Source organism: Hemiscyllium ocellatum, chromosome 4 (assembly GCF_020745735.1).
Source record: "Hemiscyllium ocellatum isolate sHemOce1 chromosome 4, sHemOce1.pat.X.cur, whole genome shotgun sequence".
Lineage (NCBI taxonomy): Eukaryota > Metazoa > Chordata > Chondrichthyes > Orectolobiformes > Hemiscylliidae > Hemiscyllium > Hemiscyllium ocellatum.
The window spans coordinates 44,158,534-44,174,006 of NC_083404.1; the positions used below are offsets into that span (position 1 = coordinate 44,158,534).

The following is a 15,473-nucleotide window of genomic DNA, read 5'->3' on the forward strand; positions in this document are numbered from 1 at the left end:
GCTCTGTTACATTTTTGTTTGGTAACATGCCTTTGAATTGCTTTGGGACAATTTTGCAAGTCTTGGCTAACTCAGCAGATGAAGGGAACGTGAAACAAAATATTGTCACGATTGTGATAGTGAAACAAAAACAAAAATTACTGAAAAGGCTCAGCAGAAACTGAGGAAATTCTGAGGAATAGTTATTGAGCCCAAAACATTAACTCTGACTTCTCTCCACAGCTGCTGCCAGACCTGCTGAGTCTTAACAGCGATTTTGGTTTTTATTGTAACAGTGAAAGTTGGGTTGGAAGGGTGGTGGGGCTATCTTCTTATATGGCTGGAAAAATGCTTATAAATAGAGCAACATATCTGCAAGTTTACATCGTCATACCCTACCATTTGAGGGAGGGTATTTGAGACAGAGGTTTTTATGTTTACAGAGCCAAAAGACTGAACAAGGCAAAAGCATAAAAACATTAGAGACTTAACAATGCAATTTAATCACTTTCATACAAGATTATTCCGGGAATGCAACAAAATACCTACTTTGATGGTCTGTGCATGAATATCATTAAAGCGAAATTTTTATTATTACTCCTTTAGAATTTATAATATATTGTGTTTCTACTATGCTTCAGATTTAGAAAAAGAAAGCAGAATTTATAAGTGCTGTTGTCTCAGTTCAGTTTTTACTGAAGTTTTAAATATTGTAGCATGTAATATTTGGTCGCTTATTTTTAAAACACTAAAAACAGTATTTTCTTTCATTTTTAAAAAGGACATCTATCTTGAAAAATGTAATTGTCGTCTTGAATTTGTTTAACTTGTATTTAGATCTGTAATTAAGTGTAGTGTTCCAACAAAGCATGTAGATGAATTAATAGCTTGAAATGGTCTCAGTAGATCAAAAGGTCAAGTATTTGTGACTTCAGATCCAGAACGTTGAATTTCAGGAGTACCTGACATGTCAGGTTGCCTACTATATTGGATAGTTCCCAACTTAGCCACTGGGTGGAGGTTCAGACATTAACGATGACTCACAGCATCCTCATATTTTGGACAGAGAAATTGTCTGGTGAGAGAACAAAATTGGAATGTAGGATTAAAGCAGAACTATGTTTAAATATTCAATCATTCTTCCTATTTTTTTCTCCTTAAAAGAGGAGCCCTCCTTTTTATAGTTTTACATTCAATGATTATTCTTGAAGCATATGTTGACGTGCAAATTGTTACTTTCATTGCCAATGTTTCATTCACTCTTTAATGACCTCTTTTATGAGGCTTTCGGATTCTATATGATATATGCAAACCTAATCATGCCTAATTGTTGCAATACCACTAACCTCATAGTCAACATGATGGTTATTTAGGTAACATTAAGTACAATAATTGCATTCTTTCATTTTGCTTCAGTTCTTAGTGCCTCATTTCTTATTGGATTTTCTTGGTTGAATTGTTGTAGTTTATACTTTAATTTTAATGGACTTTATTTGAAAGAATATAAATGCTGAATCATCTTAAGTTGGAAATTAAAACATTAAGGCTACAGTTTTAAAAGTGCTGAAAGTAATTAAATATTCTTTTTTTGGAAAAAAATCTAGGTCAAACTGTGCAGAGAACATCCGCAAGCATATCCTACACACTGGCAAACACGAGGGAGTACAAATGTACAACTGTCCAAAGTGTGATTATGGAACCAATATCCCCTTGGAATTCCGCAATCATCTCAAAGAGCTTCATCCAGATATTGAGAATCCAGATTTGGCATATTTACATGCAGGTAGGACTCAACATTATTTACTCTTCAAATTCTCTCTTTTGCTCTGTACTGCTTTGCTTTATTGATAGTCACAATACAGAATGATAGGGTTGCCTATTCTGATTAGACATGTTCCTCCTGGAGGTTTTCATTATGTGACCTTCTTATAGCTATCTCAGTCCACCTAATAAACAGAAATGCTCAAAAGAAAATAAGGGAAAAAAACATACTTGCACATTCAGAATTTCACAATGCTTTTTCTTCTTTTGGGTTTTGAAATAATTCTGTAGCGGCCAGTATCCTATCACCAAGTCACCATCTATTACACGTGGAATGTCCTTGACAGTGATCTAGCTCCCTCAGAGTGAACAGAACCATGGCACTCCTGTTTATATTTATCAGCTAGGTCTCCCTGATTGGACCAGAGTAACAGCCACAATCAAGGAACTCATATTCCGTAAGGTCCACCTTGTTACAACCACAACAGGTTTATTTGGAGCAGTGTTCAGGAAGTTAACATCACTTCCTGTAGACTCCAGGACATGCCTGGTGAATTGGCAACCCTACAAAAGTGGCATGCGTGCAACATATTAGATTAGGTTATGATTTTAAAGCAGACTGAGATGGTCATGAATTCTATAGCTTTCTATAGATATGTGAGGAATAAAAGAGTGACTACAGTAAGATTATGGCCAGTCAAGGACAGTAGTGGGACATTGTGTGTAGAGCCTGAGGAGATGGGAGAGGTGCTGAATGTCATTTTCTTGTGTGAATACTGATGAAAAATATTCAATGTTGTTGAGGGGAATACTGAGATACAGGCTATTTAGACTAGACAGGATTGAGGTTCATAAGGAGGAGGTGTTAGCATTTCTGGAAAGTAGATAATAGATAAATGAAAATAGATAAGTCCCCTGGGCCAGATAGGATTTATTCTAGGATTCTCTGGGGAGCTGGGGAGGAGATTGCAGAGTTTTTTTGGCTTTGATCTTTATGTCAGTCATTGTCTACAGGAATAATGCCAAAGACTGGAGGATAGCGAACGTTATCCCCTTGTTCAAGAAGAGGAGTTGAGACAACCTTGGTAATTATAGATCAGTCAGCCTTACTTCAGTTGTGGGTAAAGTGTTGGAAAAGGTTATAAGAGATAGGTTTTATAATAATCTAGAATGAAATCATTTGATTAGGGATAGTCAACATGATTTTGTGAAGGGTAGGTCATGCCTCACTTATTGAGTTTTTTGAGAAGGTGACCAAATAGGTGGATGAGGATAAAGCGGTTGATGTGGTGTATATGAATTTCAGTAAAGCGTTCCCCACGGTAGGCTATTGCAGAAAATACAGAGGCATGGGATTCAGGGTAATTTATTGATTTGGATCAGAAATTGGCTAGCTGAAAGAAGACAGAGGATGGTAGTTAGTGGGAAATGTTCATTCTGAAGTTCTGTTACTAGTGGTGTACCACAAGGATCTGATTTGGGTTTGTCATTTTTATAAATGACCTGAATGAAGGCGTAGTAGGATAGGTTAGAACATTTGTCAATGACACTAAGTTGTGGACAGTGCAGCAGGATGTTGCAGGTTACAGAGGGAAATAAATACACTGTAGAGCCAGGCTGAGAGGTGGGAAATGGAGTTTAATGTGGAAAAGCGTGAGGTGATTCACTTTGGAAAGAGTAACAGGAAAACAGAATACTGGATAATGGTAAAATTCTAGGGAGTGTGAATGAACAGGGAGATTTTGGTGTTCCATGTACATAGATCCCTGAAAGTTGCCACCCAGTTTGATAGGGTTGTTAAGGCGGCACATGTTGTGTCAGCTTTTATTGTTAAAGGGATTGAGTTTCGGAGCCATGAAGTCATGTTGCAGCTGTACTAAACTCTGGTGCGGCCACACTTGGAGTATTGCATAAAGTTCTAGTTGCCACATTATAGGAAGGATGTGGAACATTGGAAAGGGTGCAGAGGAGATTTACCAGGGTGTTGCCTGATATGGAAGGGAAGGTCTTCTGAGGAAAGGCTGAGGGTGTTGAGGCTGTTTTCATTAGAGAGAAGAAGGTTGAGAGGTGATTTAATTGAGACATACAAGAAGATCAGAGGATTATATAGTGTGAACAGTGAGAGCCTTTTTCCTCAGATGGTGATGGCTAGCATGAAGGGACATAACTTTAAATTGAGGGGTGATAGATATATGACAGGTGTCAGAGGTAGTTTCTTTATTCAGAGAATAGTAAGGGCATGGAATGCCTTGCTTGCAATAGTAGTAGATTTGCCAACTTTAACAGCATTTAAATGGTCATTGGGTAAACTTATGGATGATAATGCAATAATGTCAGTTAGATGGGCTTCAGATTAGTTTCACAGGTCAGCGCAACATCAAGGACTGAAGGGCCTCTACTGCACTATAATGTTCTATATTCTAATTTATAAAATTATTCCACCAGATGCCCTGTGTATTCCTGCTTACAATCTGCTAAATCTAGGGAAAAACCTTGGGATCCAATTATGTTGACTTGTATTAATTTTCAAGTCCAGTATTTCCGTATGCTTTCTTCGTCGTCTTTATTTACGTTCTGTGTATCGTCGTGACAGCAAAGGACATTTTATATTGGCAAAATTAGCAGAACAGTTTAGTCATCTCAATGCAATGTGATGAATTTAATACTGACGAGCAATAATTGTAATTTTTTTCACAAAGGGAAAGAATATACTTATCCTTTGAAAGCAAATCTTAAGTTTTTCTTCCTAACTGACCAGAGCTTAACTGGAGGTTAAAGATTTAAAAAGTTTATATTTTATGAAAAAAGCAAATGTGAGCTTAAGAAGGGCTTCTAATTTAACAGAACATGCGAAAGACTATTCAAGAACATTAACAAACAGCAATTTATGAAGTGAACAACACTGGGAGAATATGTCAGAGTTCAGAACTCCAAGTGTTCTTTCTGTCTCTGTTTCTCCCATTCTCTCTCTCTGTCTCCCATATTCTTTCCCTCTTATTATCTGAGTTTCAGGATAAAAGCTTGAGCTAGCTATCATCTCATTTCACAGTTTTCTATCTGTGAAATTAACCATCATCCATGAAATAACTTCAAACCTGTCATTTGTATTGGATTTGTCCCCACAGTTCTACTTCCAAATGTATGAGATCAAAAATTGTGGCTATAATCTGCCAATGTCTGCCATCTGGTAGGTTGGGGCAGGGAACCCACACTGTGTCACGTACGGAGGTCTTCTCTTATCAAGGTAACAATCAGGTTGTCATGCTGCACTGAAGTGCTAGTTTGCTGCATCATTAAATGGTTCTTGCAAGGGATTTCTCAAGTAACGACCATCAGTCGTTGGATGGCACTGTGGCTTAGTGGTTAGCACTACTGCCTCACAGCGCCAGAGACCCGAGTTTGCACATTCTCCATGTGTCTGTGTAAGTTTCCTCCAACAGTCCAAAGATATGCAGGTTAGGTGAATTGCCCATAGTGTGCAGCGATGTGTAGATTAGGTGCATCAGTCAGGGGAAAATGTAAAGTAGTTAGGTGGGAGAATGGGTCTGGCTGGGATACTCTTTGGAGGATTGGTGTGACCATGTTGGGCCAAATGGCTTGTTTCCACACTGTAGAGGTTCTATGTACTATGGTAAAGTGTGGGCTAGCAGCTAGCCACTTCTCCATAGAAAAACATGTTGTAGTAGAAGAAAGAAAGAACCTCTTTTCTAGCAGCAACCAAAAATATTTCCTTCAAACTTTATTAGTTTCTACCTATGTTGTCAGTTGAGACAGGTTAGTTCCTTTATAGATAAAAAATCAGTTTTCTCTTTGAGTATCAGTATGATTGACAACTGGTTGCACATGTCTGTTAAGAAAAATCAGTTGATAGTATGTGCCTTAGTTAAAATATGTACCTGGAAAAGTGTTTTGAACTCTTGGGGTGACAAAAGGAAGGGCTAGTGTTGCACCATCTACTTGTCTTTCTGTACATAGTGAAATAAAGCTTTAGAGTTATTGCGAGAAAACTGGTTGAAGCCACAAAGTTAGAATGTGTATCACAGAGGGCAAACTTAACATCACTTTTTTAATCTCATGTTTTCTCTTGTAATCTTTATTCTAGCACATTCTCCTTTCCATTCAGGTGCCCCCCCCCCCACCCCTGCACAGATCTGCCCTTGGTATTTTCTCCCATACCTTGCCTCCGGCCTCTCCATCACATTTAACAGCAAAAGAAAGGTGCTTTCGTGTGAAGGAAATATAATATTACAAATTCCTTAATCCTGCTTACAGAGTTATAATAAATTTGCAATTTGCAATACACTGGAAGGGGTGCTGAAAGAACAGTATTTGACCATAGACAATAGGTGCAGGAGTAGACCATTCAGCCCTTCGAGCCTGCACCACCATTCAATATGATCATGGCTGATCATTCCTAATTAGTATCCTCTTCCTGCCTTATCTCCATAACCCTTGATTTCACTATCTTTGAGAGCTCTATCCAACTCTTTCTTAAATGAATCCAGAGACTGGGCCTCCACTGCCCTCTGGGGCAGAGCATTCCACACAGCCACCACTCTCTGGGTGAAGAAGTTTCTCCTCATCTCTGTCCTAAATGGTCTACCCCGTATTTTTAAGCTGTGTCCTCTGGTTCGGCACTCACCCATCAGCGGAAACATGTTTCCTGCTGCCAGAGTGTCCAATCTTTTCGTAATCTTATATGTCTAAATCAGATCCCCTCTCACTCTTCTAAACTCAAGGGTATACAAGCCCAGTCGCTTCAGTCTTTCAGTGTAAGTTAATCCCACCATTCCAGGAATTGACCTCGTGAACCTACACTGCACTCCCTCAATAGCCAGAATGCCTTTCCTCAAATTTGGAGACCAGAATTGCACACAGTACTCCAGGTGTGATCTCACCAGGGCCCTGTAGAGCTGCAGAAGCACCTCTTTGCTTCTATATTCAATTCCTCTTGTTATGAAGGCCAGCATGCTATTAGCCTTTTTCACTACCTGCTGTACCTGCATGCCTGCCTTCATTGACTGGTGTACAAGAACACACAGATCTCTCTGTACTGCCCCTTTATCGAAATTGATTCCATTGAGGTAATAATCTGCCTTCCTGTTCTTGCCACCAAAGTGAATAACCATACATTTATCCACATTAAACTGCATCTGCCATGTATCTGCCCACTCATCTAACTTGTCCAGGTCACCCTGTAATCTCCTAACATCCTCATCACATTTCACCCTGCCACCCAGCTTTGTATCATCAGCAAATTTGTTAATGTTATTGCTGATACCATCTTCTATATCATTAGCATATATTGTAAAAAGCTGCAGTCCCAGCATGGATCCCTGCTGTACCCCACTGGTCTCTGCCTGTCATTCCGAAATGGAGCTGTTTATCACTACCCTTTGTTTCCTATCAGCCAACCAATTTTCAATCCAATCTAGTATTTTGCCCCCAATACCATGCGCCTTAATTTTACTCACTAACCTCCTGTGTGGGACTTTATCAAAAGCTTTCTGAAAGTTCAGGTACACTACATCTACTGGATCTCCCTCGTCCATCTTCAGAGTTACATCCACAAAAAATTCAAGAAGATTAGTCAAGCAGATTTCCCCTTCATAAATCCATGCTGACTCTGACCTATCCTGTTACTACTATCCAGATGTGCCGTAATTTCATCCTTTATAATAGACTCCAGCATCTTTCCCACCACTGAGGTCAGACTAACTGGTCTATAATTTCCTGCTTTCTCTCTCCCACCTTTCTTAAAAAGTGGTATAACATTAGCCACCCTCCAATCCGCAGGGTATAACTCAGAATATATCAAACTCTGGAAAATAATCACCAACGCATCCATGATTTCCCGAGCCACCTCCTTCAGTACCCTGGGATGTAGACCATCAGGCCCCGGAGACTTATCAACCTTCAGACCTAACAGTCTCTCCAACACCAAATCCTGGCAAATATAGATTCCCTTAAGTTCAGGTCCTTCAGCCACTGTTACCTCAGGGAGATTAGATTAGATTAGACTTACAGTGTGGAAACAGGCCCTTCGGCCCAACAAGTCCACACCGACCCGCCGAAGCGAAACCCACCCATACCCCTACATTACCCCTTACCTAACACTACGGGCAATTTAGCATGGCCAATTCACCTGACCCGCACATCTTTGGACTGTGGGAGGAAACCGGAGCACCCGGAGGAAACCCACGCAGACATGGGGAGAACGTGCAAACTCCACACAGTCAGTCGCCTGAGTCGGGAATTGAACCCGGGTCTTCAGGCGCTGTGAGGCAGCAGTGCTAACCACTGTGCCACCGTGCCGCCCACAAATTGTTTGTGTTTTCCCCAGTGAACACAGATCTGAAGTACCCATTTAATTCTTCTGCCATTTCTTTGTTCCCAGTAATATATTCCCCTGTTTCTGTCTTCAAGGGCCCAATTTTAGTCCTAACCATTTTTTTGCCTTGCACATACTTAAAGCTTTTACTATCCTCCTTTATATTATTGGCCAGTTTACCTTCGTACCTCATTTTTCCTCTGCGTATTTCCTTCTTAGTAATCCTCTGTTGCTCTTTAAAAGCTCCCCAGTCCTCAGTTTTCCCACTTATCTTTGCTATGTTATACTTTTTCTCTTTTAATTTTATATGTTTCTTAACTTCCCTCATCAGCCACGGTCACCCATGCCTCCTCCTGGGATCTTTCTTCCTTTTAAGAATGAACTGATCCTGCAACTTCTGCATTATACCCAGAAATATCCGCCATTGTTCCTCCACGGTCATCCCTGCTAAGGTATTGCACCATTGAACTTTGGCCAGCTCCTCCCACATAGCTCCATAGTTCCCTTTATTCAACAGAAGTATTGTCACTTCCGAGTGTACCCTCTCCCTCTCAAATTGCAGATTGAAGCTTAATGTATTATGGTCACTACTTCCCAATGGCTCCTTCACTTCGAGGTCTCTGACCAATTCTGGTTCGTTACACAATACCAGATCCAGAATTGCCTTCTCCCTGGTCGGATCCAGCACCAGCTGCTCTAAGAATCCATCTCTGAGGCACTCCACAAAGTCTCTTTCTTGAGGTCCAATACCATCCTGATTCTCCCAGTCTACCTGCATGTTAAAATCCCCCATAACAACTGTAGTAACATCTTTGCAACAAGCCAATTTCAGCTCCTGATTCATTTTACATCCGACATCCAGACTACTGTTTGGGGGCCTGTAGATGACTTCCAAGAGGGTCTTTTTATCCTTAGTATTTCGCAGCTCTATCCACACTGACTCTACATCCCCTGACTCTAGGCCCCCCACCCCCGCGCTAGGGACTGAATATCCTCCCTTACCAACAAGGCCACCCCACCCCCTCTGCCCGTCAGTCTGTCCTTACGATAGCACGTGTAGCCTTGAATATTCATTTCCCAGGCCCTGTCCACTTGAAGCCATGTCTCAGTTATCCCCACAATATCGTATCTGCCAATTTCCAAAAGAGCCTCAAGCTCATCCATCTTATGTCTAATGCTTCGTGCTTTAATATATAGTATTTTTAATTTGTTACAGCATGATCCCTTTCCGAGTTTTCTGCCTCATTGATACAGTTGTCTTTCTTGACTTCTCTTGTTCTAACTTTCCCTTCTAAACATCCAGCTTCCCCCCCCCCGGCTACTTAGTTTAAATGTAGCGGTGTTGCAGTAGAAAACCTGCCTGCCAGACTGCTGGTCCCTAATCTATTAAGGTGCAAACCGTCTCTCTTGTAGAATTTATGCTTACCACAAAATATACCGCAGTGATCCAAGAACTTAAATCCTTGCTTCCTGCACCAGTTCCCCAACCACACTTTCAAGTCCATTATCTCCCTGTTTCTGGCCTCACCAGCCTGAGGAACTGGAAGCAAACCGGAGATAACCACTTTGGATGTCCTGCTTTTCAGCCTTCTACCTAGTTCTCCGAAGTCCCGCTGTAGTATGTTCCTCCTCTTCTTCCCGACATCATTTGTGCCGACATGTACCACCTCCTCTGGCTCTTCACCCTCATCCTTGAGGATTTCCCCCACTCTGTCCGCGATGTCTTTCACCCTGGCACCAGGAAGGCAACACACTATCCTTAAACCCCGTCTGCTGCCACAAAAAACCCCAGTCAGTTCCTCTCATGATGGAGTCCCTTGTTAGCACGGCTCTGTGCGATGTCCGACTCTTCTGCTCTGCCTCTGCGCCAACTTTTGATTGACAGACCTGGCCGCCTTGCGAACTGGCAGTGTCATCAGTCTTTACTGTTTCCAAAAGCTTCAACTTGTTCCTGACAGGTATTCTCCCGGGGTTCTCTTGCACCTGTCTCCTCTCTGCCTTCCTCATCGTCTGCTCTCTTCTGGCATGATTGGTGTAATAACCTCGCTGAAGGTCTTGTCCAAAAAGATCTCGTTCTCTCGGATGAGCCTAAGGTCCTCGAGTTCTTTCATCAGCGCTGCAATATGCTCGGTCAATAGCTGAATGTGCACACACTTTCCGCACTTATACGAGCCAGACACACCAGAGTCATTGACCTCCCACATCAAGCACGTGGCGCACTGAACCAGCTGGGCAGTCATGTCTTCACCCTCTTCAACTGTGGCGTAATCACTTCACTCAACCTCCTTGTCAAAGACTCCTGAGCTGAAGCCTCGCTCTTCGATCCAAACTTCCTTACACCCTCTTTTTGTGGCAAGTGTGTGGACTCTTAATTTAGGTTAGAGGAGGAGGGAGGGAGGGAGGGAGACCCTACTTTGTAGTACCTGGGGTTTAGAACACACCCACTCTAATAGCAATCACTTACCTTCCCGACTGGCTTTGCGCTCCGCCTGAACTTCCGCATATATCAAATATTGACACGGAGTATGATTTGACAAATTAACATCAGGGCAGTATTTTTCAGATGGTGAGGAATGCATCCCTATGAATCTCAGTAAAACCACACTGAAGGGTGCTAATTAATTGGGGATGAGATTTGGATGTGCTGCCTCAGAGATCTGGTCAATCAAATTGCCTGGCTGCTCTCTAATTCCAATAGCAACGTGGCCAGGGTTGGGACCATGTGAAGTCCTCAGATTCTAATTCCTAGAATCCAAGACCAGTTAGGTACAGGGACAGTGATCTTGGTGGAGATGGAAGGTGAAACCAGGGGAATGTAGTGGATCTTGATGGGAAATCTGCAGGTGGGGAATAGGAGGGAATACTTTCAAGTATAGATCTGTGGTGGAGCACCTAAGTGGAAAGGAGAAAGTCCATTCAATTTTTCTTCATACGTGGAAGTTTTCAGTTGTTTGAGAGCTCTAACAGATTACATTGCAAAGATTGCTCTGAATTGATACGTGAAATGAAATCTTCATAACCCAAGATAAACTGTGGACAAAGGACTGACCTTTTCTGGTGAAGTTGTGCTACGACTTTCACTCCTATCATTGAAAGTGTTGTGAACACATAGTAACGGTCAGAGATTAATTAATGGCTCAATTTTGACTCTGCAAGAGAATGGGTTTTAATTAGTTTAAATCAGGCTTTCACTTGTAAATATATAACTCATTGCAGAAGTATAGTGGTTATGTTGTACTTAAATTGTCAGAGTGTAGACCATGATTTTTTAAAATTCACTCATGTGACATGGGCATCACTAGACAGCTCAACATGCATTGCCTACTCCCATTCCTAGATACTCTTGAGAAAGTGGGGTTGAGCTGTCTTCTTGAACTGCTGCAGTCCATGTGCTGTAGTTAGACCCACAATGATGTCAGGGATGGAATTCCAGGATTTTGACCTAGTGACATTGAAGGGATGGCAATATATTTCCAAGTCAGGATGGTGAGTGGCTTGAAAGGGAACTTGCAGGTGGTGATGTTCCCAGTTGAGGGAGGATGGAAAGCAGTTATCAATAGGAGACTTGCTTGCCCATGTTTGACTAGCACCATGAGATTTTATTGTATCTGGAGGCAACATTGAGGGCAACTCCATCCCCACTGGATACCAAGATGCTGCCACCTCTGCTGGGCCTGGCCTGCCAATGAGACAGGATGTAGCTAGTGACTGTGGTATCAGGAATATTGTCGGGTATGATTCTATGAGTATGACTGTCAGTCTGTTGCTTGACTAATCTGTGAGACAGCTGTCCTAGTTTTGGTATTAGCACCAAAATGTTAGTAAGGAGGACTTGACAGGGTCAACAGGGCTGGTATTACCATTGTAATTTCCAATATCTAAGTCAATATTAGGTGGTCTGTTTGCTTTTATTTCTTCTTTGAGACTTCGTAGCACGTAACTGATTGGCAGTTGAGAGTCAATCACATTGCTGCCGGTCTGGAGTGACATATAGGCCACAGTAGGGAAGGATGGGAGATTTTCTTCCGTGAAGGACATTCGTGAAACCGGGCAGGTTTTTCTGACAATCACCACGAGAATGTTAATTCCAGATATTTATTGAATTCAGATTCCCCCATCTGCTATGGTGAGCTGGGTTCCCAGAACATAATGGGGTGTCTGGATTAACAGTCTAGTGATAATACCACTAGATTATCACCTTCCCTGAACTGTGGATGTCTGTTATTCTAGATATACATGCTAATTTGCAAGAATTTACTCAGCATTCCTGAGATGGTTGAACATGTTGGGAGAAAATGCGTCCCTTTGTAGTTGGCAGCCCCACTGTCAGCATGAATTGGCTGGAGGCAGGACTTCTGCCCCTCACTCCGGAGGAAGCCCTACCTCAGACATTCAAACAATTTTATTGGCCAGCAGGTCTGTAGACCCAACAGTGCCATCAGGAGCATGGCTACTATCAGCATTAAATACAACCCAATGTGCATCCCTGGATGCTCAATGTGGGTAACCTCTGAGGCGTTCCTGACATCAGCTTCTCCTCTTCAGAACTAAGATTGTGAAGAAGCAACCCTTAAGTGATCATTAATTAGGTTATTAGTAGCAAGGTAAGAAGGGGCAAGTCAATATAGTGTGGAGTTGGAAAAAGCACAGCAGGTCAAGCAGCATAAGAGGAGCAGTGGAGTCGATCTTTCAACTCGAAACCTTTCATCAGGACTCTGGGGAATTTTACACCAACTCTTCACCTTCAAAGTCCCTTGAAGGTGCCCTGTAAAATTATGCCCCAGGCTCTATTGCTTTGATCAGCAAAACCCCCAAGTTAAAATGCTACATAGATTGTTACCATTATGTTTCCAGATTACAAGCATCTGGCTGACCTGCCATTGAATGTAAACTCAAATGATCAGTATCTTCTGTAAATGCTTCCCTTTGATAATTTTTTCAAGTTATGAAGTCAACTGCGTTTCCATTGTATTGATACCGTGGACCTAAAGAAATAATTTGCATTTACATAACACCTTTCATGTCCTAAGGACATTCTAAACTGCTTTCAGTCCATGACATTTACTGTTTAAGTATAGTCATTGCTGTATCATGGGAAACTAATGTAGTTCTGCATTAACCTACTTTAAAGACATTGGCAAAATTCCAGAGTGCATGCTGATAGTAACGTTTTCCCTCATGTGTGTATCTTTTTGTAACTTTAAATGTAATCCTGAAATATTAATGTTAAAGTGGGCAATTTGATTAATGCCTGAACACTGAGACAGTTTTATCATGCAGCTGAAATTCTTCTTGCGTGTCATGCATTGCCATTTTTGTAAAAAGTAATTAATATTGAATCTTTGCTAATCTGCATTGATTATCTAATCTATCATTGATTCTTAGTTTAAAAAATGCAATGTATCACTGGCTTTTTATTGTATAAGTTGACAGGAGTTGATAAAGTATCAGTATAGGAAGTGTCAGAAAAGGTTAATATTTATTGATTTTGCTTGCATTAAAACCATTGTGGGTTTTGCTATTCGAGATGTATGGCTAGAAACTTTGGAGTATAATGCAGTTTCCCGCGTGATGGTTATGCAAGCAGCAGTTTTCTTGTGACTTATTGCAGCACTGAAGCTAGGGAAGTAAAGAAAAAGGATGACAGATCCTTAATAATAAAAAAAAGGTTATGAAATCCAGACCACCTGGGAACTGATTTTAACATGCTGAAATGAAGCACAAGTGTACCATTTAAAAGCCGAATAACCCCTGGCATTGCAAGCGAGAGTCACATTTAGCCTTTTCATCCACTTAACTAGGTGCTATTGATCTGCTGAGGAGGGTAAGCAGGTGATAGCTTGAGTTGTGCACAGTAAAGGACTGTTCCTTCAACAAAGAAAAATTGGTAATAGAATTAGCAAGCCAGCTCCATTGAATATCAAGATTGAAAAGGATTTCTGTTAGCTAAAATGAACATTAGTGCGCAGGGTTTTTTTTTAAGATATGCAGTCTTCTGCCTGGAAGAGTGAACCTCTTGCTTTAACTGCAAAGTGCAGATGGGACAATGAGGTGAGCACTGCAGCCTTTTCATTTATCTCTATCACCATACAGTTGTCAAAAGGGCGCAGCCAGTAACTAATGTCAAGGTTTGCATACAGTAACAAAGATGAGCATGCACACATACAATCCCCTCCACCCCTAAAAAGTACACACAAAAGAAACAATCAAGCCCTTCGCATTTTTTTTTGCTGTAAGGACATGGGCTAAAAGACATCAGCAGATATACAGAATGAAATTTCACCTTCTCTGACTATTGGACTGGTGTAATGTCTCACCATAAGAATTACATCAGCACCTCTGTCGACGTCGTCCTCTCACACAGTATGTCACGGAGGAGAAATGTTTCAACATCATTTTGTCTCAATAAAATAATTATGAAGAATTGCAATATTGTTATCTTTATATTGTCAGGAGCTGTGCAGGTTCTGTGATGATAAGAGTTGAGGGTGAAAATAGATATAAACATGTGCAATTAAAATCATTGGTAATAAAATCATGCTTAGAATTCATATAAATCTGTGATTCCATATCTTGTACCTGCAAGCACGGCACACATCCAGTTGGATTGCAAAATGAAATTTTACTTTCTCAAAAAAATTGTCTTGTACAATTTTCTATTGTCTTAACTGCTGTTATGTGTGTAATTTAATGTAAATAATTTAATAGTACATTTCAATTGTTATGTATAAAATACATTCAATTTCTGATTGCTAATTTTCAGCCTCCCAACTTCACAAACAAAGAATTGCATGTATATAGCAACTTTAACACCGTGAAACACCCAAAGGTACCATACCAAATAAAGTCTCACAGAATTTCATTCATCATTGTGCTAAATGCCACCTTAGCTACCTGTGATGCAAATTTCAAAGAATTATGTACCTGATCTCCTAGGGGGGGGGGGGGGGGTCTCTGTTCTACAAAACTATTCAGGGCCCTACCATTAGCAGTATAAATCCTGTCCTTGTTTGTATTACCAAAATGCAAGGCCTCACATTAATCCAAGTTAATCTCCATCTGCTGTTCCTCAGCCCATTGTCCCAGTTGTTCAAGATCTCTTTGTAATCTTCGATAATCTTTACTGTTTACTCTCCCACCAATTTTGCTGATTTCTGCAAATTTACGAACTATGCCTCCTATATTATTATTATCATGTATATTATCATTAATATAAATGACAAACAAAAGTGGACTCAGTACCAATTCCTGTAGGTCACCGTTGGTCACAGGCCTCCAATCTGAAAAATAATCCCCCACTACCACCTTCTGTCTCCTATCATAAAGCTACTTTTGTATCCATTTGGCAAGCTCACCCTAAATCCCAAGTGATTTAATTTCACCAATTAGTCTAACATGCAGA

The 15,473-nt window shown here is 40.9% G+C and overlaps 1 protein-coding gene across 2 annotated transcripts in view; it reads left to right on the forward strand.

The window, feature by feature from the left end:
* The window catches only part of znf407 (zinc finger protein 407), a 485,332-nt gene that overhangs the window by 356,713 nt on the left and 113,146 nt on the right, over positions 1-15,473 (forward strand). For both annotated transcript variants that reach the window (XM_060823093.1, XM_060823095.1), the window contains exon 8: positions 1,584-1,762. In XM_060823093.1, coding sequence (XP_060679076.1) covers positions 1,584-1,762 — 179 coding nt within the window. The remainder of the gene's footprint in view (positions 1-1,583; positions 1,763-15,473) is intronic.